This window comes from Streptopelia decaocto (assembly GCF_964273445.1).
Source record: "Streptopelia decaocto genome assembly, chromosome: 5".
NCBI lineage: Eukaryota > Metazoa > Chordata > Aves > Columbiformes > Columbidae > Streptopelia > Streptopelia decaocto.
The window spans coordinates 10,856,704-10,879,737 of record NC_138659.1 but is presented as its reverse complement, the minus strand read 5'-3'; the positions used below and the strand labels follow the sequence as shown (position 1 = coordinate 10,879,737).

Below are 23,034 nucleotides of genomic sequence, written 5' to 3'. Positions count from 1 at the left end.
AAGAAAATTAAAGAGGTGAAAATGAACCCAACCCAGTGAATTCTTTGTCAGTTGTTGGCAATTATTTTTGGGTGCTGTGACTTGGTCTCTCCTTCTGGCTCTATCCTGGTGACCCTTGTTGGGACCTTTGCCATTTTAAACTATATTTGAAGGACAGGGTCCTTTTACTCATACAGGCACTTAATCATACTCAGGTGTACCCAGAGAAACATAAAGTATCTTATTATGGTGCTGATCTTTCTGTGAAGCCTCTGCCATCCATAGAAAGATGCTGCTCAGGTTTGGGCTGCATGAAGACCCCGTGCACAGCATGTTGGTGCAGGTTCCAGATCAGGTTATGTTAGTGGGTTGGTGTGGACACCCTTCAAAGCTTTTAGTCTTCTGTAAACTTCGTGCAATCAGATACTTAAAGACACCAGAGAATAGCGTAAATTTAGTCCATGGTACTATTATCATTACATGAAGCCAGAAGTTTTGTCACAGGGGGATCTAAAAGCAGAGGGCAAGCTCCAAGATAAACATTAGGGCTAGAAATATTTAAAGACCCAAACAGAAAACAGAGTGGAAACCAGATCTGAAAATAAATAATCATAAAACACTACAGCGCTGTGTTATGTGTCACTCATTAAAATCCAGCGCTTTCCTTTTTTCGTGTGTGTAGTCCTCCCTGAAAGGCAGCCAGGGCTTTGCAGGGTGCAGGCGGTGGAAGGAGCGTGAGTCGATTGAGGGGCAGCACCCAGAGCCCGAGACCAGCTCTGCAAAAGCCAGTGTCCCTGGTTTCCACCTGCGGACTGCTCTCCTCTCCAGCGGAGAATTTGCACAAGCGATTAAGTCCATCCCCAATCAGCAATGTCTGCAGCTTAGAATGACTTCCATTTCATTAGGACTTAAGCCTGTCTGTAAATTTAAACATAATAATTGCTGAATCAGGTCTAATTTACCTCCTGCTTGACCCAAAGGACCCGTCCTTTCTCTATGGGTAGAATTGGATCAGGACCATGAAGCGGGTATGTGTTTGAGCGGTGATGCTGTGATTTGCTCAGAAAAAGCATGCGAAATGTGAACTATATGAAAGGAACAGTGATCTCAGCCTTGATGCCAAGAACCCGATAGCTGCGTTCTCAGGCCGGCTGCCAGAGGTGGGGAATGTGCCGAAGCCGTACAGGAGCTCTGCAGCTATTGTGGGCTCCGTGTCAGGCTATGGCTCTGGTTTTGGATGGGGCATTTGGTGATCAGAGGGTGTTGAGCCTCAGCAGCACTCTGGTCAGCGGGAAATGCTCTTAGATGGAGAACTCATGGCTGCCCCCCCAAAACGCTGTGTTGTAGGGAGCGGTGGCTCAAGGAATTGCTGTCTGGGTGGGTGCAGCTTTGGGTGCCCATCAAGGGCCAAAGGGATGCCCAGGATGGCCCTAAATCCTGGATGTAAAGATTTCTATCCTGAGCCTTCTCATAGGAAAGAGCTGCAGGAGTGAAGGAGGGTGAGAGACATCACAAGGAGATGGAGAGGCAAGGGAGGATTTTGTGGGACCCTGAACAGCTGACAAAGGATGATACAGAAACAGAGCTGGGGACGGACTTTTTAGAAGGGCATGTTGTGACAGGACAAGGGGTGATGGTTTTAAACTAAGGGAGGGAGATTCAGGCCAGACATGAGGAAGAAATTGTTGCCCCTGAGGGCGGTGAGAGCCTGTCCCAGGTTGGCCAGAGAGGTGGTAGATGCCCCTAATGGAGGCTGGACCCCTTCCCCTCGATGTCTTCATGGTTGTGATGTGTGTGTGGAAGGAGGTTTCCATCTCTACCATCCCTCTTCCCCACCCCCCGTCTTCACAGCCATCAATTATCGCAGTTAATTCTCAGTGTCTGGCTTCTCCCTGTGAGCTGGAAAGCAGTGCTGTGTGAATCCCGGGGTGATGCTCGGGAGCTGGTGGCTGGGGAGCACCGGGAGGCATTTGGGGTGTCCTGGAGGGCGATCTCAGCGCTTCTTCCCACTAATCCCATTAGCCGGCCCTGGCCGCTGTGACGGGCGCTGGGGAGCCAGGCTCTAAGCCATGCACACAATGAAAGGGTGACTTCAAAGAGCCTACGTGTAATTTGCATTTCCAAGCTCTCACAGCCAAGGTCTTCAGGAGGGGATGAAAGTGTCTTTTGTTAAACTTAATGGTAGAGTTGATTAAAAAAGCTCTGATTTTTCCCTATTAATGGCATAGTCTGATGCCACTGTTTGGCTTTCACCAGCTGGGGGAGGATGAATTTTGCAAAAAAAAAAAGGCAGATAAAGTAACCTGTTGCCTACCCAGCTGTGATCATACTTAGGGCTATTCCAATATCGTTTTTCCTAGCTTGAGAGCTGTGCAGTAGCTGTCTTGGGTGGGTACCGGCATGAATCACAAATAAATTATTAGCAAATTTTCATTAGGCGTCTCCCTTTGCCGGCGCCTGAGCAGAGCCTTTGCAGAAAACGGGTCCCAAGTATCTCCTGACTGGATCCTCAAAGCGAGAAAGTCGAAGGGCTGATGGATGCAGTTGGGTGCGTGTTTCAGTGACCGCGTCTGCAAACCCCTCCTCAAAAGCTCCGCCGGGCTCTCCGTTGTGTGCGAGCACTTTGCTCTCGATTATCTGCTCAAAATAAGCAGCGACCGCTCTGGCCTTCAGAGGTTTAGTAATTTCCTTTCTTTGCTTTGTTTGAAGAATATTGGCAAATAATTTCACATCTGGATTTATGTATTAAATGTCTCCTATATTGCATAAAGCAAAGCACCTAATGAAATAAATCTGTCTATTTAACTCCTGTCTTAGCTTTCGTTCTGTTTTAGCAATAACTTTTACCACACTTGGGGAAGATTGAAGAAACATTTCCTATTTCAAGGGTATCAGTGCTGGGAGTGGTTTGATTTTCTATATACACTCTAAATTCTGTCTCTGCTCGCATGACTCTTCCTGCTATGTTTGTCAGTATTAAGTACAAGCTTGGTTTAAAAATAGAAAACAGCATGATAGCTGCTTTAAATAAACATAAATCTTTTCTTTCAGGCGGTTTATGTTTTCTTTTCCAATCAAGGCTGGATATATTCCTGAATATAGCCTTCCCCCTCGTGCAAAAAGTGTTCCTTTCATACAAGATTAATAAATGAACCTGAAATGCCACTGTTTTTAACAGGAAGCTGAAGTTGTTTTAAAAAATACATATTCACGGTTTTGTTGGATATAAGGGTATGATCCTTATATTGATACAATCCTTAAATAATCACTTTGGGCTCGCTTGTGAGGTACTGAAAACTACCTGCAGCAGTGTGGGAATCCTTTCAGGTCACAAAGCCCGTGCCCCCTGCGCTACCTATGGACCAGATAATCCTTTATCACAGGGGCCAGCGGGACGTGGGCTCCTGAACCCGGCAAGTGTCACCCAGAACGAATCGACAAACCCAGCGAGCCCCTTGCGTCGCCCGCTCATAATGCAAGTGCCACCTCCCTGTGGGGATGTTTTGTTGCAAAGTCGCATGTGAAATGTTTCACCCTTTTGTGTTTTGTGATCGGTTTCAGGGACGAGTATGAAGAGGACGGTTTCTGCCAGCCCTACAGGGGGATCGCTTGTGCGCGGTTCATTGGAAACCGAACCATTTATATGGAGTCTTTGCATATGCAAGGGGAAATAGAAAATCAGATTACAGGTGGGTAAAAAAGGCACTTGCTTCTTTCCCAAGAAGCGATCTTATCCCACAAAGCTGCTAGGGTTTTCTAAGCTGCAATACTATTTTTATTTGCTCCTTCTCCTTTGCTGTGAGGTTCCAACACAAAGCTCACCCAGGACCGCAGTGTGGTTGGTGGCAGTGGAAGGAGTCCTCTAAAGAGCAGTGGTCTGAGCAGCTTCCGTGTCTCTGCTGATCCAAAAGAAACTAAGAACTGATTTTCCAAGGAGAAGATGTTGTGTATCTACAGCTTCTCAGGGTGGCTCAAAGCCTGGCCACCTTGTGCAGTTGTTGCCCAAGCAGATTTGAAAAGTGAAGGGAGACCAGACTTAGTTGATTCGCAGGTGACTGACACAATTTAGGAGAACCGTAGGTGCTGGGAGAGGCCGCATGTCTTCCAGCATGAGATACTATATGCATAAATAATTCACCACGTCATGTTTTGCCTTTAGATTTAGTAAGGAACCATTTATCATTGGTTTTGTGGGAGATGTGCTGATGGGGGTGCTGAATTCAAGCTGAAACCTCATAAATATCATGATATTCCTCTGGTTTTTTTATATACATTAACCTCAGCCAAACCCTAGCCAGTAATCATCTTGTCTATATTCAGAACTTCTCTCGCTGTCAGAATATTCAAAGTTTATCTTCACCCTGGAGTGTTCTTCCTTTGTTTTGTAAACACTGTCAGCATTGTGAAAAAGACTTCACAGGAAAGCCAATGATCTCTATATAGCCAACAGTTCATAATCTTATGGCATTTTGTTTGAAAAGTCATTTGGAATATTATGAAAGCTGTCATCTTCCACAAGGGTACCGGTACTGTCATTGTGCAGCCTGCAGGGACTGCCGTTTCTAACTGCTGGGTAAAAGGCGTCCAAATATTATATGATTTTGCAAACCATTATAAATTATTTGGGGAAAAAAACCCCTATATTAAGGTTTGGAGGTTTGGTAACATACTTAACATTAATCCCACGTTGAAAACCAGATGTATTTTCTCTGTCAGCGAAATCAGCATCGTTAACAACTTTTAATGTAATTAGTGGTCTGTATTTCTGGAAGGCCTGTTCATCACCTGAACATCTGAAAATCATAGTCGCAATGAGAAGTGAAGGTTATACTGGGAAGGCAAGAGCACCGGAATAAAATTTCCACTGGGTTAAGTGAAATCTCTGTATATTTTGCAGCTGCCTTCACCATGATTGGCACTTCCAGCCATTTGTCGGATAAATGCTCCCAGTTTGCGATCCCCTCGCTGTGCCATTACGCCTTCCCCTACTGCGACGAGACCTCGTCGGCTCCCAAACCGCGAGACCTGTGCCGGGACGAATGCGAAATCCTGGAGAACGTCCTGTGTCAGACAGAGTATATTTTTGCAAGGTCTAATCCCATGATTCTGATGAGATTAAAGCTGCCCAACTGCGAAGATCTTCCCCAGCCAGACAGCCCCGAAGCTGTCAATTGTATCAGGATTGGGATCCCAATGGCAGACCCCATAAATAAAAGTAAGTGAAAACCGGCTGTGCCTCTGTGCAAAAGGTACCGCTGTGAAAAGGATGGCTAGAAGAGTCCGTGCATCAGCATTGGAGCTGGTGCTAGGCTTTGAAAGCTCGCAGACGCCACGCTCTCCAGTCCCCCCGCTCCCACACTGCTCCCCTAGCTGGTCCAGAGCGGGTAGAAATTCAGAAATACTTTCTCATTTTGTTTCCTTAGCCACCTATGGGCTCACACTAAACACTGTTTATTGGTTTCAGGTCTTTTCTAATTAATAGGAAGTAGGAAGCAGTGACAGTGAAAGCATTTGAATACTGAGGAGCATTGATAGGTGCTCCCTGTCCTGCAGCAAAACCATGGGTGCAGTATGGGGGTGCTTGTCAGGAGGAACATTTGTAGGGGCCAGGGCTAGCCCTGCCTAATACAGCCTAATTTTAGACATTGGCTGAGCTCAGTCTTTGATCAGGCCTGTTCACAGCCCTTATACATCTGAATAGTCAAATATAAAACATGGCTTCCACAAATTCTCTACCTTCATATGAAAATAATGGCTGCAATTCGGGTTCCCACTGTAGTTTTTACTTCCTTTGTGTATCTTATATTAAAAACGCTTGGCATAAGCTGTTTTCATTACAGAAGCATAAGCTTTAAATCCCCCCAGGAATGTGAATGCAAAGCAGGCCCTGCATTACAGCCGCAGCAAATTGGGATCCCGTGCTCCCAACCTGGGCTCCCCCGCGCACCGTGCTGCAGCCGTTTGCCTCACTGCCGCCTTTGGATTTGTATGGGTTTTTTTATTGTTTCGTTTTGGATTTTTTACAGATCACAAATGCTACAATAGCACGGGAGTGGATTACCGGGGGACAGTGAGTGTGACGCGGTCAGGGCGGCAGTGCCAGCCCTGGAACTCGCAGTACCCGCACACTCACACCTTCACCGCCGTCCGCTACCCCGAGCTCAACGGGGGACACTCCTACTGCCGCAACCCCGGCAACCAGAAGGACGCCCCGTGGTGCTTCACCTTAGATGAGAACTTTAAGTCTGAGCTTTGTGATGTCCCGGCATGTGGTAATTACCGATCTTCTTTATCTTTCATTTTGGAACCCTTTTGTCACGTCCCTACAGCTGTCCTGCAAAACAGGAGCTCTGGGGAGCTCCGAAGTGTCTTTTTTGCATCCCTGAAAAGCAAGCCGTAGGAAATGCTAACTGTGGTGTTTGCAGCTAAAGCCACAGCATCCTCGCCCTGAGGAGACCTTTGAGCAGCTGGCAAAGTGGTGTCATGAAAATATTTTTCTAGGGAATTCCTGAGCCCTCCCCAGAAGGTGGTGAAGCAGCAGCACGTCACCGGCACCAGCGTCCCAGGCTTTCCAGGCCGCTGTTACAATCAGTACAGCTCCCGAGTCCAAGTTAAATCAAATCACAGAAGTTGTGTTGTTGACGCTGAGCCACAAAGAGGTTATAAAATGTTCCCCCGTTTCACTTGGTTCATTAAGAGCCATTTTAATAAATGCAAAGCTCACTTAATAGAGCTCAAGTCTTGTTTTAAAATAGAGATGATCTTGCCAGATCCTCTCAGTTGTATTTGAGGTTTGTGTTTACAGAACTGCCCTGGCTACATTTTTGTTTTTCTAAATAAACAAAAATGGAGATTCAGCTCTCATTCTGCTTTTCTGAGACCTGGGGGAGGTGGATGGAAGACCTGAACAAATGGTTCCTAATTGTTTTATCTGCATTTAAAAATAATGGTATTGATAGCTTGCCAAGAAAAAAATAGAGCTATTTGCATGGACATGCCAGAAATGCACCCAGAAATGTTCTGGAAATTCACAATACAAAGTTTCACACAAAATTTTATGTTGCCTACAAGTTGTCACAGTAACATTACCTTTCCCCTTGGAAAGGAGATACCTTTTGATGTTACTGTGTGATAGCCATAACCAAATTAAATTATTTCTAGTTATGCTTATGAACATTCCTGCAGCGAGACATGTTCTGAGCCTGCTCCAAAGTCTTTTTCAATTAATGGAAAGATGGGAATCAACGCCAAAATGGGATCTAAATTATGTTCTTACTGAAAGAGCAGATCAGGAGAAAGGCAGACAGTCAGGGCTATATCATGTGCATCTCAAACCCTCTCTAACATTCATATACGCTTTTTAGAGTCCTGGATCTCTTCGCTATTATTTCAGTGCATTTAACCTCAGTTATTTTTTTTGTTAATTAGGCACAGTGATAGACTGACTACACAAGAATAGTTCGTTCTATATAAACTGTTCTGAAGGTCGTTTTCAGCCCTTCAGCACAAAAATCTGGCCCAGCAGGATCCCTGCAGCGTCCTGGGCAGACGCCTGGGCTGGGTGAGGAGTCACAGCTCATCCCTGGGGGGTTTGGGCAGCTTGATTTGAGCAAACTCAAGGGTCTCTGTGTGTCCACCCCCAGCGATGCCGTTCAACTTTCTGCACTCCGCTGCGTTGTTGCTGTACGACCTTTCAGCCGTGTGCGTTTTGTGTTTGCCACAACTTCTGGATAATTGGGTAATTAGGAGTTGATGGGGGGGTGCTGCTTGCCAGGCACCCTCTAGACAGGCTCTGAGATCCCAGGACTGGCTCTGCCTTTTGATCTGACATAGCTGAAAGCAGGACTTTTTTGGATGTGTTGCAAAAGTCCCTGATTTGAACGTTTTACTAGATAATAAATGAGACAGACTGGCTGGTTTGAAGAATTCCCAACAAGGGTTTTAATTACTTCTCACCACTGCTTCAAATGGTACTCACTGTACAGCTGGGTTTTATGGCATCGCTATTCTAAATATAGACAAATAGAGCTGTATCAGGTGAGGAGTAATTTAATTGTTAAATGCTAATCTGCATATTAAAACCAAAATACCACATGGGACTTGCATTCTGCTGGTTTTGCCCTGGCTGAAAGAGCCATTTCAGGCACATTTTAATAAGTATTGTGCATTCTGCCTCACCAGGACGTGCCTAGATGGGAAATGGATTTAATTAGGGTTGCTCCCAAGAAACCTATTAACCTAATGAGGCTTCATGGCAGGGGCTGCTACTTAATAAGAATAATAATTCCCTTTGATTGGAATGGCTCAGGCGATGAACTAGTGCCCAGGTCTCTGTCTGCCTCGTGCTGACTCTTTCTTTCTTCAACTGTATCTTTCAGTTGTCTCACAACCCACAATAGATTCATTTCATAAAAGTTTGTCAACCTGAATATAGGAAGATATGAAACGTGGAGCAATTTGAGCATGAAGCTTAGCAAAAACCAACATGAGAAGGTTTTGAAGGAGAGAGGAAAGGCTCTGATTGTCCATGCTAAAGGGCAGCAAAGAAACCTGCAGTGGGTCTGCGCTGTAGAGCTGGACGTTCAGACAGGCCAAGAGCACCCACGGTGCTTTAGTCCTCTCTTGTTTCCCAAAGGCCATAGCAATATTTGGACGGGCTCTCTTTTGCATTAAGAACCAGATGGCACAACTTAATCTGAAAAGAATGGTCAAAAAGGAGCGTGGGGGGAGTAAAGGACAGCGCGAGCCTGTAAGAGGAGAGGGGTTATGCAAAGTGACATCCCAGAACCATTTGAACTTTGCCTCTGTCACAATGTGAGTCAAACACAAGCTTCAGATCAAGTTCATGTTTAATTAAGTGCATAAAAGATACTTGTGCGGGCCGCTAAGCACTTCTACAAATCCAGCCTGGAAAACACAGACAAACAAACTGAAATGACCCTGTAGGAATAATAAAACATTCCCCATTCTGCCAAAATCTGCTAAGCCTGATGCTGCCACAGACATTCCCCGTCTCCCTGGGAAACAACCAGGCTATGGCCACCGGTCCTGCAGCCCAAGGTGATCTTCAGAGACCCCCGGTGCCCTAGAGTTAGTGTGTTAATCTGTATGTAATTACACCCTAAACTTCATGAGTGCTCCTGGGAAATACCAGAGCAGAACAGGCTTCAGTGTCCCCACGCGCAGAGCTGGGAGGTCTGTCCTTGTCACCGCACGCGGGTGCTGTGTGACTGTGAGGACATGAGCCCCTTCCCGAAGCCTCTGTCCCCTCTCCCGCTGCACCTTCCCTCTAATCCGTGTGTTTGGGGGAAGCAGAACCAGCTGCGGGGAGGTGAGGGGCTGATGCTTTGCTGGGCACTGGGAGAAGAGGATTTCGTGTTTCTAAAATTAATCACTAGCTGTGCAGAGCCGTGTGCGGAGGGAGCAAATATCACAGCCGGCATTCGTGCTATCTTAAATAAACCGGCCGATGTTAGGAGATGTTGAGAACAGGAGGCTGGAAATAAATAGGGGTATAAAACTGTCCTTTTTAATGGCTCCCCACATTTCTGTTGGGTTAAGGAAACTGTGGCACCAAAACCTAGTGTACATATTAAAATAAGGAGTCTGTAATCCCGCCAGAGCCTTTCTTGCATAAACTGGTTTACAAATTAACTTTTCTGTGGACCTGTATTAGACCATAATTTCATTTCACCTCAAGCAAAGCCACCTCCCAGGATTCAGCTGTTTCATGACTTATAAGTAGGTTGGAACCGACGTGTTGCAGGGAACCTGTTCCTGGTCATTCCGTGTTCTTACAGAAACGTTACTCAACAAAATTAATTGCTCTGTTAATATTAAGGAAATAAAACAGTATTGAAGGTAGATTGCAGTAGTATTACCTGGATTTTTTTATTCTTAATACTTCTAGTTGACCCAGAGATGTATTTGGCTCTGCGGGATACTTCATTCATTGGTTTATGTTTTTTTCTGTACCAGATTACAAGGATTCCAAGGAAAAGAATAAAATGGAAATCCTATATATCCTGGTGCCAAGTGTTACTATTCCCCTGGCCATAGCCTTGCTCTTCTTCTTTATCTGCATCTGTCGCAACAATCAGAAGTCATCCTCCCCTCCCGTTCAGAGGCAGCCGAAACACGTCAGAGGACAAAACGTGGAGATGTCAATGCTCAACGCCTATAAACCAAAGGTGATTAATCCTCATTTCTGCTTTGACGTTTGCTGTCCATTAAGGCAGGGACTGAAATGCTTTGGTCAACTCAGTGCTAAAATATTAAGCTGATTTCAAGCTTGCAGTTTCTGCTGGTGCCTGTAGCTGTAATTTTTGTAAGGACTTTTCTCAGCAGCAGCATAGCAAGTGTGCTGGACCTGTTGAGGTAATTCCTATGTGTTTGGATAAATAAGAGGGGTTTTTTGTCATAAAGAAAGCAACCCGTTACTGAAATGTCTCTAAATTTCCTCATTTAAGTTAGAAAGTAGTGCAGATAAAGAAGTGATTCAGCATTTTCTCAGGAGACTTTTTCCATGGCTCCGCTGCAGCCAGATGTTGTCTTTCACTCCGCTGAAATCACTCTGGAAAGATTTGTTCCTTATTTTTTCAGGCTTAGCCACTCTCTCCCTTAAAAGAGAAAGAAAAAAAAAAAAGAGAAATTACCAAAACAGAGCCTCAAAAACCTGCCTGCAGTTCTGGCCAGTGCAGCTGGTGCATAGCGGCTCTCGCTGCTGGTATTGGTTTGCTTCACTGTAGTCCCAGGTTCGTGAAGCGTTTTTTTAAATCATTTAAGATTTAAGCGTGATTAACCTTGAGCTCCCTGTTTATTGGCAGGGCAGCCGGTTTTCAGACCTGTATGGATCGCCCACTGCAGGGCTGTAACTGCCTTCTGCCATCTACAGGCAGCATAACACCCTGGAAAAGAGTCTTGTTCTTTTCTTTTTAACTTGATGGACCTTGTTCTTTCGAAGCATTTCAGAGTGAAAATCAGTATCTACAAGTAATTAGAATAGAAACTCTGTAGACTGTGGTATCTGAAACAGGCAGGCCTTTGAGGAAGCTGTAATTTTTGTTAGAAATTAACCCAAATTCTGATTTTATTGAATTTCAGTAATGTGAACTCTAACCTTCAAATCTTGCTTCCGGCAAAGTTAATCACTCGGCATCAGGAGAGGTTACACTTGCACTTCAGGAGCTGCATTCTCCATCTCTGAATAAATCTGGGAGTAGTTTTCTTCTGAAGTTGGATAATGCACCTATGGGATGCTGCTATTGCTTGCTCTCAATTTTATAGTTTATAGAATTGGGTTATAAAGACTAAATTGTGGCAGCTTAGGGAAGATGAGTGAAGTAGCCGTATCCTGGGAGCTCTGGGGATGCTGCGAGGGCAGGGATGGACAGATGGATGAACAGATGGACGGATGGATGGACAGACAGATGATGGATGGATGGATGGATGGATGGATGGATGGATGGAGCTGAGCCCTGTCTCTCTGGGGAGCCACAACCTCAGTGCGGCAGGGACACAGAAAGTTGTTGCAGAAGAAAATTCCAGCTCACAGAAAGAATGAGAGCGTCTTTTTAAGTCCGTGATAAAAGTAAACCCGCTGTGTGGCTGTGCTGCAAAATGCAGCACTGCTTTTGCCCGTTAGTAATACAAACTGCATATTTTTCCAGGGAATAATGCTAACAGGAGGCTTCCTGGTTGAAATGATGTTGCAGACGCTTGGTGCTGCTGTGGTGCCAGCAGGACTCTTGTGCGGGGAATCTGCTCGTGGTGGTCGGGCAGAGCTCGGTCTGGTGTTATATTTTAACTCCCCAGTCCTCCACACACCGGCCCAGTGAATTTGTCTTGATTTTCCTTTTAAAGTTCTTAATTTCAGCTTTTATGCACTCTAAGGAGTAACTGTATATCAAAATGGTGGTAGGAGAAAAACCATTTAATTAGGTGTCAAAACTACATCTTGCATCCCACCTCCATGGAATATTTGGTTAAATTTGCATTTGCTTCTTGATCCCCATTCTACTAGATATTTGGGGTGAAACCCTGGCTAAACTGAAGATAATGGGAATATTGGCATCGTTTTAATGAAGTCACAATTTCCACCTCGGATGCTGACCACCAGATGCCGTATGCACCATACACAGGAACGGAACTTGCCCAAAAATGTTTGCAAATACACACAGCGCTCTTTTATGTTCAAAATAACACGCTGCAAAAAACTTTCCATCTTATTTATGCTAATTCTGTATTTTCCTACTAGGAAACCCAACGCACCCTGTCTCAAATGTTTTGATTGCCTTTGAAACAAAATTTTAAAAGAAAGGAAGCAGAATCCTATTTTAAATACTGTATCCAGTATTAATGTCAACTTTGGGTAAAAACACACTTGGGCTTCAAGCTCCAGCTGAGGTAGGAGCTCTGTCTGCACAAAAAGTGTGTTTGCACGTACAAATAAAAACTTAAGCATTTCATCCAAAAGCCTGATTCAGTTTTAAGGGATTTTAATTGCCTTCAAAAAAGATAATAAACCCAGCTCGTCTTGTTGTTCACCTAATGGAAGGAGCCGATGAGGAGATGGAGGCGGTGGGTTTACTTTGGCGTGCTGCCCCCTCTGTATTTTACACTTCTTTACATTTTGTACACCGGTGTATGACAAATACTTGTCAAACAAAAACGAAGCAGATTTATCACCGCTTAACTTGAAATGAGCCCTTCCTGCCAAAACTTTATGACTTCATTTTCTTTCATAGTTTTCCACGATGCTGGTTCAAACAGACAAACCCAGCCTCAGGTCAGACAGAGGTCATTTCACTTTCATTACTAAAATATAATTTACAATATGCCAAACCTAAACAAGTTTTAGCCTAAAGGATTTGTATAATATAAACCATCTGTTCCTCAACAATATAGCTAATTTCCTGCCATCACCGTACAGTCTACTGGCTGCCTGCTTAAATGGCTTTATTATTATTATTATTATCGTCATTATTATCATTACTGTATTATTTGTCTGAAAGTTGTAAGTGGTCAATACGATTAGAATTTATTCTGAAATCTCATTTTTAAATGATTTTTTAAAATGTTCTTATATCACCACTGTAAAGATGCTGTTACATTATTTCAGGAATGCAAATGCTCATGTTTATACTAATTTATGAAACATAGATCCCAAACTCATCAGCCTTAAATTGCTACCTATGGCTATACTAAGGACCCTAAATGAGTGGTTTTGGGTGTAGGTGTTACAAGTACGTGTGGAAGTTAACGTTTGAAAATAATACAACTTCTTTATGGCTTAAAAGTGAATATATGCACCCAGAATAACAACAGGTTTTTAAAAATTTGCCTTTCTTCTTTACTGTAATGTCATTTTTCCCACTGACTATCCTGCACGTTTCAGGATTGAACATTCAGTCAAGTGTGAACAGAAATAATCTCCACTGTACATTGAAGGGTTAATTGCAAAGTTGAGGAGGAACTGGGTACAAGAACATAGTTTTTAAAAAAAAATCTGCTACAACTTTAGGCCCTGACCCAGAAAACACTTGAGCGTGTACTTACTGAAAGTATGTGAATTGCCTCAATTCCTGAAATCAGTCAGATTCAATTTTAAACATATAAATTCCCTTGCTGAAATGCTGGCGGTTCCTGCATACATTTAGATCTAACACTAGTTTTATGTGGTCTTGTGTAGAGGGTAAAAAGTAGCTCTAAATCTAGTTTTGCAGCAGGGCACACAGAGATTAGACGACACTTAGGCCTGAGCTTGAGCACCAGTGTCCCTGGGGCTGAGCAGCATCGCTGCCCAATGGGTGTGCGGCCCCGGGAGTCCCCACATCAGTCTGCTTGGCTTTCAGACTTAATGTGCAAAACTATCTTAAAAATACATTTTCAGTCATGTTTTTCTGACGCGTTTTTGCTGTTATTTCCTTAACAGAGTAAAGCTAAGGAGTTGCCTTTGTCTGCTGTACGTTTCATGGAAGAACTGGGTGAATGTGCTTTGGGCAAGATCTACAAGGGCCATCTCTACCTTCCGGGCATGGATCACGCTCAGCTCGTTGCTATCAAGACACTAAAAGACTTTAACAACCCCCAGCAGTGGGCAGAATTCCAGCAAGAAGCGTCTCTCATGGCCGAGCTCCATCACCCGAACATCGTTTGCCTCTTGGGCGTCGTGACCCAGGAACAGCCTGTCTGCATGCTCTTCGAGTACATGAACCAAGGAGACCTCCACGAGTTCCTCATCATGCGATCGCCACATTCGGACGTCGGATGCAGCAGTGATGAGGATGGGACTGTAAAATCCAGCCTGGACCACGGGGATTTCCTCCATATTGCAGTCCAGATTGCAGCAGGGATGGAGTACTTATCGAGTCATTTTTTTGTCCATAAGGATCTCGCTGCTCGTAACATTTTAATTGGAGAACAACTTCATGTGAAAATTTCAGACCTTGGACTCTCGAGAGAAATCTACTCGGCAGATTATTACAGAGTTCAAAACAAGTCTCTCCTGCCAATTCGCTGGATGCCACCGGAGGCAATTATGTACGGCAAGTTCTCTTCCGATTCCGATATTTGGTCCTTTGGAGTTGTTTTATGGGAAATATTCAGCTTTGGACTTCAACCGTACTACGGATTTAGTAATCAAGAAGTCATCGAGATGATCAGGAAAAGACAACTGCTGCCGTGCTCTGAAGACTGTCCTCCCAGAATGTACAGCCTGATGACAGAGTGCTGGCACGATCTGCCATCCCGGCGGCCACGATTTAAGGAAATCCACGCCAGGCTGCGCTCCTGGGAGGGTCTGTCAAGTCACACCAGTTCCACCACCCCCTCGGGCGGGAATGCCACCACTCAAACGACTTCCCTCAGTGCCAGTCCCGTGAGCAACCTCAGCAATCCCAGGTACCCCAACTACATGTTCCCAGCACAAGGCATCCCGCAAGGGCAGATCGCCGGCTTCATCGGAGCGCCCATACCTCAAAACCAGCGCTACATCCCCATCAACGGGTACCCCATCCCGCCGGGATACGCTGCTTTCCCAGCTGCCCACTACCCACCGCAGGGCCCGCCCAGGGTGATCCAGCACTGTCCTCCTCCAAAGAGCCGCTCTCCCAGCAGCGCCAGCGGATCCACCAGCACGGGTCACGTCACGAGTTTGCCGTCTTCAGGCTCCAACCAAGAAGCAAATATTCCTTTGCTGTCTCACATGTCAATTCCTAGTCATCCGGGGGGAATCGGTATTACGGTTTTTGGAAATAAAACTCAAAAACCCTACAAAATGGACTCGAAGCAGTCTTCCCTACTAGGAGACTCCAGCATCCATGGACCTAATGAATCTATGATTTCAGCTGAATTGTAAATAACTGAGGCCTTTGTAAATATACCTATTTACAATACAAACTAGAAAGTCGTAGCAAAGATTTATATGCAAATATTTTATTAAAGATTCTTCTGGTTGTTTAACAGACATTGCAGCAAGTATCTTCTGTGAAGTTTAACTGCTTACCAGGACGGGCAGACACAACCAGAGGTCGGTGTGGTATGTGGAAACTCAGCTTGGGGAACGGACACGTTGTTTCTTTAAGTGCCACCAACAATTCGAAAAGGGGTAGGGGGAATTTTAAAATTTTTTTTAGATAAAAATGTTTTCTCGTAGGCTTTTTCACAGCTTTTTTTAAACCTCTGATATGGTTTAAATCACGGAAACTTTTTTTATACTGAAAGCATATTTTAATATTTGTCTCTTTTTTTAGGAGATGCAAATATTCAGAGATCTACTGGGTGTGCAATTTCAGTTCCAATACTAGTTACAATGTTTGTAAATTTTGCAGTTGAGGATTATGTTTCAAAGATGTGATCTGAGAGCTGAATAAATTACTTCAGGTAGGACTTTGGTCTTTTTTTTTGAGTTGGGAGTCCGAGTTCAGATGCAGACCAAAAAAAAGTCATTTATATGACAGCACAATAGCTTGAGTTACCAGCTCACAGTCCTCAAAAATCGTCTGCTATTGGCTGCTAAAGATGGCTGGAGTTCTAAGAAATTGCCTTAAAGGAAATTAAATGAAAGCATTCAGGACCTGAATCAACTTATTCAAAGATAACATTTCATAATCTAGTAGTTAAAGCAGAAATTTTGTATCCTTTTGTTGCTATGCAACTGTTTAATGGAAAGCTTCCAAACCACAATTTTATATATGACAATCGGTTTTCCCAAGAATATTTATTGTTTCAGATCAATGTTTAATTTTAGTGACTATGACTCCAGTAACCCTGAGAAAGGGGAAACTCACATTCCATCAGGCAGCAAATCCATTGATAGCAATTTTGTCTATCAGTTCTAATAATGTGAATTAGTGTTAACTTTCAACTTAGAAATATGACATTTGTATAATTAAGAAAAATTCATTCAGGTATAAGCAATCTAGATTATTCGTTTGAAACCACTTTAATGAGTTACGAGAGTGCTGTGTACATTACGTTTTTTCACAGACTTTTTTGTACTGAATACTATTTTTATTGTACACAGAACAAAACCAATCTTTTGCTCAGTTGACAATGTTGTATAATATGACTTTATTTTTATCTTTTTGCACAAAAGTGTGATGATGTTTTGTACAGCAGAAGTGAAAATACATCTCTGCATTTTATATCTTGGTCTGTTTCTTTTTATTTTTAACCTGATGTAGATGTTCTTGAAATATATTATGGTGATATTCAGCCACTACCTTATACAAATATTTTTCTTTGTTTTCACTGCATGCATTTAATCACTGTATTACTTGATGATTGATTTATTAATTATGGGCATTTCAATTAGGCAAGCATGAAAATGTAATAACAAAGGCTATTTTATAATTAAGATATGTGCATTTTTGTATTTCACATGCCAGAGATGATATTAAACACTGAGTATTTTATGCTGCTGTTTATTAAAACATTGTTGTAACATAAATATATCGGTATTTCTCCATCTTGGTGTAAGACACTTGAATAACGTGCATTGGTGGGAGTTGCTCTTTCTCACGTACATGAGTACACAGCTTTGCAGCACTCTCTTGGCATCTTGTTCAACAGACAGTAACCGTGGTGTTGTTCTTGATCCCTCTTTTCTCTCATCTACTCCCACATACTTTTTTGAGTCATTGCATCAGTGCAAACAATTCTCTTGCAGCTTAAGCATCAAATGCTCTAAGGAGCCTTTTATTCCCCGCCCATTTTTCCTATGAGATTTCTTAGCTTCTACCATTAAGGGCTTGAAATTTCAACACTGCCAGTTTAAAGCCAGGCTGACGCTTCTTAAGTGTCTGGTTTCAGAAACAGAAGAAACTATATGCAGCCAAACAAGTCGGTGGTCCTTAGGTTATGCTGTTATTGCAAAATCTTCAGTAAAGAATGTGCTGTCAATGAAGAAATAAGACTCTTTGCATCATATCTGACACATTTGTGCAAGAACGTGGCTGAAGAAGATACTGAGATGCCATGATCAATGATGTCAAAGTATTTGCTTATCGCCGTCAAGCAACAGCCTTCACCGAATGGATGTATGAGGAAAAAAGGAAATCTCTTCAGGAGGGTCTCTTTTCGTCTGCGCGGGCTGGAAGAGCCAACCTTGGAACCAGCTCTCGAGACATCGGGACGGGTGGTTGGTCTCTGCCAGGTGGGATGACAAGTGATTTATGTCGCATCACGTCAAATCTGAGGGGATTAGGCGTAATGCCATAATTCAGTTCAATTCTGTGAAGATAAGCAGGAGCCGTGCCAGTGTCAAACCGCCTTCATGTCAGGATTACACAGGCGTAGCTCCCACGGTTCTGCCATCTCACGCAGGTAAGCTTAGCTGTGAATTTGCATACTCAACTTTAATCACTCTGGTAGGAAAGCAGTAACCAAACACTTACTGGAGCAGCAATGTGATTCATAAAATCATCCCTCACACACTTTGTAGTTTTATGTTAAAAAAATGACCTACAGCGCGAGCCCACTCACAGCTCAATTTAGGGTTTTTCCTTTATTGTAAAATAAGCCGAGTCCTTAAGGTTAAAATATTTTTAGACCCACAGATGTAAACCAGCACTGAACAATACACCTGAAAACTCTTGCAAAGACCTTTTCCTGCCCTTCTCTCCCTCTCTCAGCGGGTGAAGTTTGTGAACTGTGAGGCTGAAATCACAGCCTTGGCTCACAACCGATGCACAGGGAACAAACGCAGAGAGGCAGGAATTCATCAGGGAGAGGTTAGAGGGGAAAAAACAATCTTCTGCAAACCAATTAGATAATGTGGAAAATACATGTTGCCAGAAATTAAGGCATTAGTCCTCAGGTGGGAATGAAGATGTACAGATGAGAGTTATTTTCATGGCAAACGAAGAAGGAATTTTCCAGATTCCTAATGCTGCATGCTAGAATCATCATCCCTTCTTCCTTTGGAGAGACAGGACAGCCAAGACTGTTGGAAATGCAGTAATGGACTGAGAAGCTCTGGAGGTTTGCAAGTAAAATTCTGAATAAACACTATTTAGTAAGCCATCAGTCTGGAGATTCTCATTCCCTCCATGCTGGCTTATATTTCTGTAAAAGAGAATAAATATTTGCTGATTTAAAGACCAAAATCCAGACACTGAAGTGGAGATTTGGGTCCCTTGTTCCCACAGAGGAGTGATTATAGTGGGGTTTTGCATTCTCTGAATTGAAAGCAGAAGGTAAAGCAGAGAACTACTTGTGCAAAAATTTGGGCTGGGAAACTCAGAAATACCAGCATACGTTTATCCAGAGCATTTAGAAATTGTCAAAAAGGAATTCATTATTTGCTTTGCCTGAATAAGTGTATGCAAGAAGGTTGCAGGCCTGGAAATACTCTATTATATTTGCTTGTTGTTCTGATCCTGTTCTGTAACCTGCATTCACTGAGAGAACTTTAAAATGTCCACCGAAGTCAAACCACTCCTGAGGGGAAGGCAGGGATACAAAAACCATCCCAAGCACAAACACGTGCTGTTCCCCATGGACCCAATCCTGTAGAATGCATACCTTCAGCATCTGCGGGCTCCAGTTTATTGATCAGAAGATGCTTGGCTCGTTGGCAGGATTAACTTTTTCCGGTACGTCTGAGCATTGTCTTTGCCTCCTCACAAAGTGTTCTTTCACCAAAGGATACCTATTTTCTTCTATTTCATACCATTTGGCCTAGCTTGGTCAAGTTAGGCCAGGTGCAGCTCAGGCTCAAACAAGGAGCTATGTTGGCTGGGCTTTCAGGAGGTGCTGGGTAATGCTGGTGGCTCAGCCACCCTCTATCCTTGCACACTGTGTCACACGAGGTGTTGGGTACCCAAAAGCACTGCGGTAGCTGTGACTTTATCAGAAGATACAATAACTGGTTGTAAATTATAGATATTAATTAGAAATTCATGAACATTATAAAGCTGCAGGTTGTCTGCATGTGGCAAAGATGGTAATCTCATAAGAAGGCCAGTTTGATGAAAAAAAATCTTCTTATTGCTCATTATGGCTTGACATAAAACACACTGAAATCCACAGGAGTCTTTGCGCTGTTAGGGGTGTCTGAATCAGGTTTTCTACCTTCTGGAGAGTCCTTAGGAGTTTTAATGAACTTGATGAAACCCTGAACCTTCAGTCTGTACCTGTGGGGAATTTGATCTTGCAGCACAAGTTCACAAACAGTTCTGATGCATCCACAGAGGGTGTCTTAAAACAGGTTCCCAAGCCAGCAAAAAGAGACATTTTGACACATTTGTTCAAAAGAACAATTCTGTACAAAACCTGAATTTTGTTCCAAAGTACTACAATAAACCAAAGAAAGTCAATTTTTTATTTGCCAGAAAATAATACAATATCTTTACTGTATGTCACAATATTTTAACCAGTATTTCTTTAGAATATGAATTCATCATCATTCTGTGGTCAGGGAATGGAATGAGCAGCCATGCTAAGCTGAATTTCACCACCTCTGGTTCTGCTGGAGAACCTCAGTGGAAAAATGAGAAAATTGGGTTAAGCTGATAAAGAACAAAGGCCTTTTGGAGAGGGGGCACTAAGCTGCTTTTGAAAGCTCACGTCCTTTGTGTCCAGAAGATCTGTGTACCAATTCCTAAATTACCCTCCACAGACATCACAATGTCTTCATGGTACGTAACCTTGCACCTTTGTCCCAGATATTTCTTTTGCTTGAGGCAGGGCCAGCACATTTATTCCAGTGAAAAGACAGTAGCCAAATGGTTCTGGGCTGTTAGACTTGCAGAGCATGGCTTAGCCGAGGAGGTCTGAGGGTGCTGGGACCAATCTTCAAGCATGTAGTCACCCAAACCACATCCTCCAGTTCTGGGAGAGCCTGCTCGCTTTTGGCTCTGTCTTCAATGGTGATTTGTTGGGGTTTTTTTGTGGCCCCAAGTCTCCTCTGTCCGTGGGCCTGAAAGCCTCTCTTAAAGATGTGATGTTCATGGAATCTGAGAAGCAATTTTTATCTTGCTGTGGGCTGTCTTTTATAGGAGGAGAGAATATTGCCCTCAAGTCCATCACTCTCTATCCCATCATATTTCTTCCTGTTTGATCTCTCAAAGATTAAAGTTCAGTATATTTCAGGACAGTTATATTGCTGAGGTAATATAAAATTATTAAAAACAGAGAGAGAGACAATATTGTGACTACACATCAAAAGCTCTTTAAGACAAAGGAAGGAAAATTGACTTGAAACTGGAATTATTAGAAGCATCTGTGGTGTCCTTTATTTTCCATTTAACAGTGCAACACATTTTCAAATGGTGTCTTAACGGTTTTGAACTGGAAACCTGGTTATGCCTTGATTTTCTGATCTGTACCCTAAACCCTGTGGTTTATCTGCTTCTGCAAAGGGGAACAGCAACTGTTGGTTCATGAGTTTTGACTTTAAGGCAAAAAGGTACATTTTCCAATGCTACAACCTGTAGCATATATGAAAAAGAAGTTGGAGTTTAAAACAAATATCAAATTCATAAGAAGCACATGGGTTTTTAAATGAAAGCTGGTGCTTGGAATACAATGTGCATGTTTGTTTATATGCATGGGTATATGTGTCTATACACACTCAAATGTTTTTAGTAGACATTTCCATAGTTTAAAAAAAATCCAATAGCATTTTGAAACAGTAACTTAACAGGAACTAGGATAACACTTGAAATAAGTGTCACCCTCAGTGTAAACTGAGCTTATTTGCGTTGATCCCAAGCTGTGGAAAGCAGAAAGTGCTGCCTTTATGGTGCGATTGATGGGTGTCTATAGAAGGAGCTCGGGTCTGGATGCTCGTTCTCAGCACACCTGTGGGATGATTCAACCACCAGCCAGGTGAGGAGCCAGGTGGCCAGAGCCATGGGGAGAATGAGCAAAAAAACACCTCACACCTGGAAAAAATAACTTCTAACTTGAGCTCACCTGCCTTCACACACATTGTCCCGCTCACCCCAAGCCCACATGCTGCTTGAGGCAGAGTGTCTCCTTGTGAGCAGGGCTGTACAGCACACGGCTGGTGGATCCCACACAGCCCAAATTGTGCTTTATTCAGCTCTCTGACAAGTTACAAGTTACCTTGAACTGGGCAGTAATGACCACTCTGCGTCCTCCTCATGGGATGGAGCAGCCACCATGGTGGTTCCTGAGGGTACGAGCACATACAGAGGTGGGTCCTGTGGAGCTGAAGGAGATTGATGGTCCCAGAACACCTCACATCAGGGAGGTACAGCACAGGAAACGTTAGGCTAAGCCTGGATCTGAGGAAGTGAGATGGATGTCTGAGGGAAGGTGGGCTGGATGGGGTGGTGAGGGCTGAGGTGACTGCCAGGAGAGCAGGGCAGCCGGTGGGGTGGACAGGAGGACGGAGAAGAGGGGTGAATGCTGCACCGTGTGAGGTGACCAGAGTTGATGCTGGGGGACCTCCACAACCAGGGAGGAGAGCAAGGACTCCCCATTAGATTGGAAATTAGGAAAATTTCTTCCCGGAAAAGGCTGTCGGGTGTTGGAACAGGCCGCCCAGGGCAGTGGTGGAGTCACCATCCCTGGAGGAGTTTAAAACACACAGAAATTAGTTCTTAGGGACATGGGTTAGTGGTGGACTTGGAAATGTTGGGTTAATGGTTGGACTTGATGATGTTAAAGGTTTTTTTCTGACCGAAATGATTCTGGAGAGAGGGACCTGGCAGGGCCTGGTCACAGGGAACATGGCGGGCCTTGGCAGTGCCCCGGGGGTTACCTCAGGGAGGTAACGAGGGGGCTGTGGTGGGGGCAACAACTAATTTACCCCTCACAGCCCTTATCCAGTACTTCTCCACTGTGCTGGTTCCTAAGCCCTTTCCCAAGTTCCCCATAACCGGTCTCCTCAGAGGCTGGTGCTGTGCTTCCCAGTCACGGCTGGCGCTTCCCCCCCATTCTGGTTAAATTCACCTTTTCACACCCAGTTTTCCAGCACATGAAACAAAACTGTGGCCTGTGAAGGCCACAGCTTGTTTTCTTCACAGACTGCTATCTCCGTTTTGTGTTGCTATTACCCAAAACCATCATGAGGAACCCATATTGTTTAAAAAAACTTCGCTGTAGGCGTCTCCTGTCCAGTAAGCCCGGCTTATCTCAGGTTCCATTGTGAGCCGCAGGAACAGTGATCAGCGTCCCCGTCGCAGCTCAGCGCTGGTCCAGCTCAGTCTTGCCTTGTTGGTGCTGGGCTACAAGGCGGGAATTCAGCTTGGCTCAGGAGCCACCTTAGAAATCATATTTGCTGTTCTGTTGTTACATTTTGTAGCATGTTTTCTTGTCTCTGAAGTACTTTTATGCACCAAAGAACTTGAACGCTTTAGAGTTGTGGGGTTGCTTTTTTTTTTTTTTTTCTAAAGGCAAATTAATTCTTCAAGGCAGGACAGGGGCCTGGTAAAAGATCTCCTGAGTAGCCCGTGCTGAACTTCAGGTTTCTGCTGATATGACTGTCCCAAAAGTTTGCATCTAAACTTGTGCTGCTCCACCTCAGCCACTCGTGTGTGGTGGCTCACCTGGTTCTGCACATTGTCAGGCTGAGCAGGCAGT

General features: G+C 43.9%; 1 protein-coding gene across 1 annotated transcript in view; it reads left to right on the top strand.

Moving 5' to 3' along the window:
- The window catches only part of ROR1 (receptor tyrosine kinase like orphan receptor 1), a 155,280-nt gene extending 138,339 nt beyond the window's left edge, over positions 1–16,941 (top strand). The window contains exons 5-9 of the mRNA XM_082053326.1: positions 3,541–3,668; positions 4,877–5,194; positions 6,006–6,251; positions 9,958–10,169; positions 13,913–16,941. Of these exons, the coding sequence (XP_081909452.1) occupies positions 3,541–3,668; positions 4,877–5,194; positions 6,006–6,251; positions 9,958–10,169; positions 13,913–15,337 (2,329 nt within the window). The 3' untranslated portion in view covers positions 15,338–16,941. The remainder of the gene's footprint in view (positions 1–3,540; positions 3,669–4,876; positions 5,195–6,005; positions 6,252–9,957; positions 10,170–13,912) is intronic.
- The last annotated feature ends 6,093 nt before the right edge of the window (positions 16,942–23,034 follow it).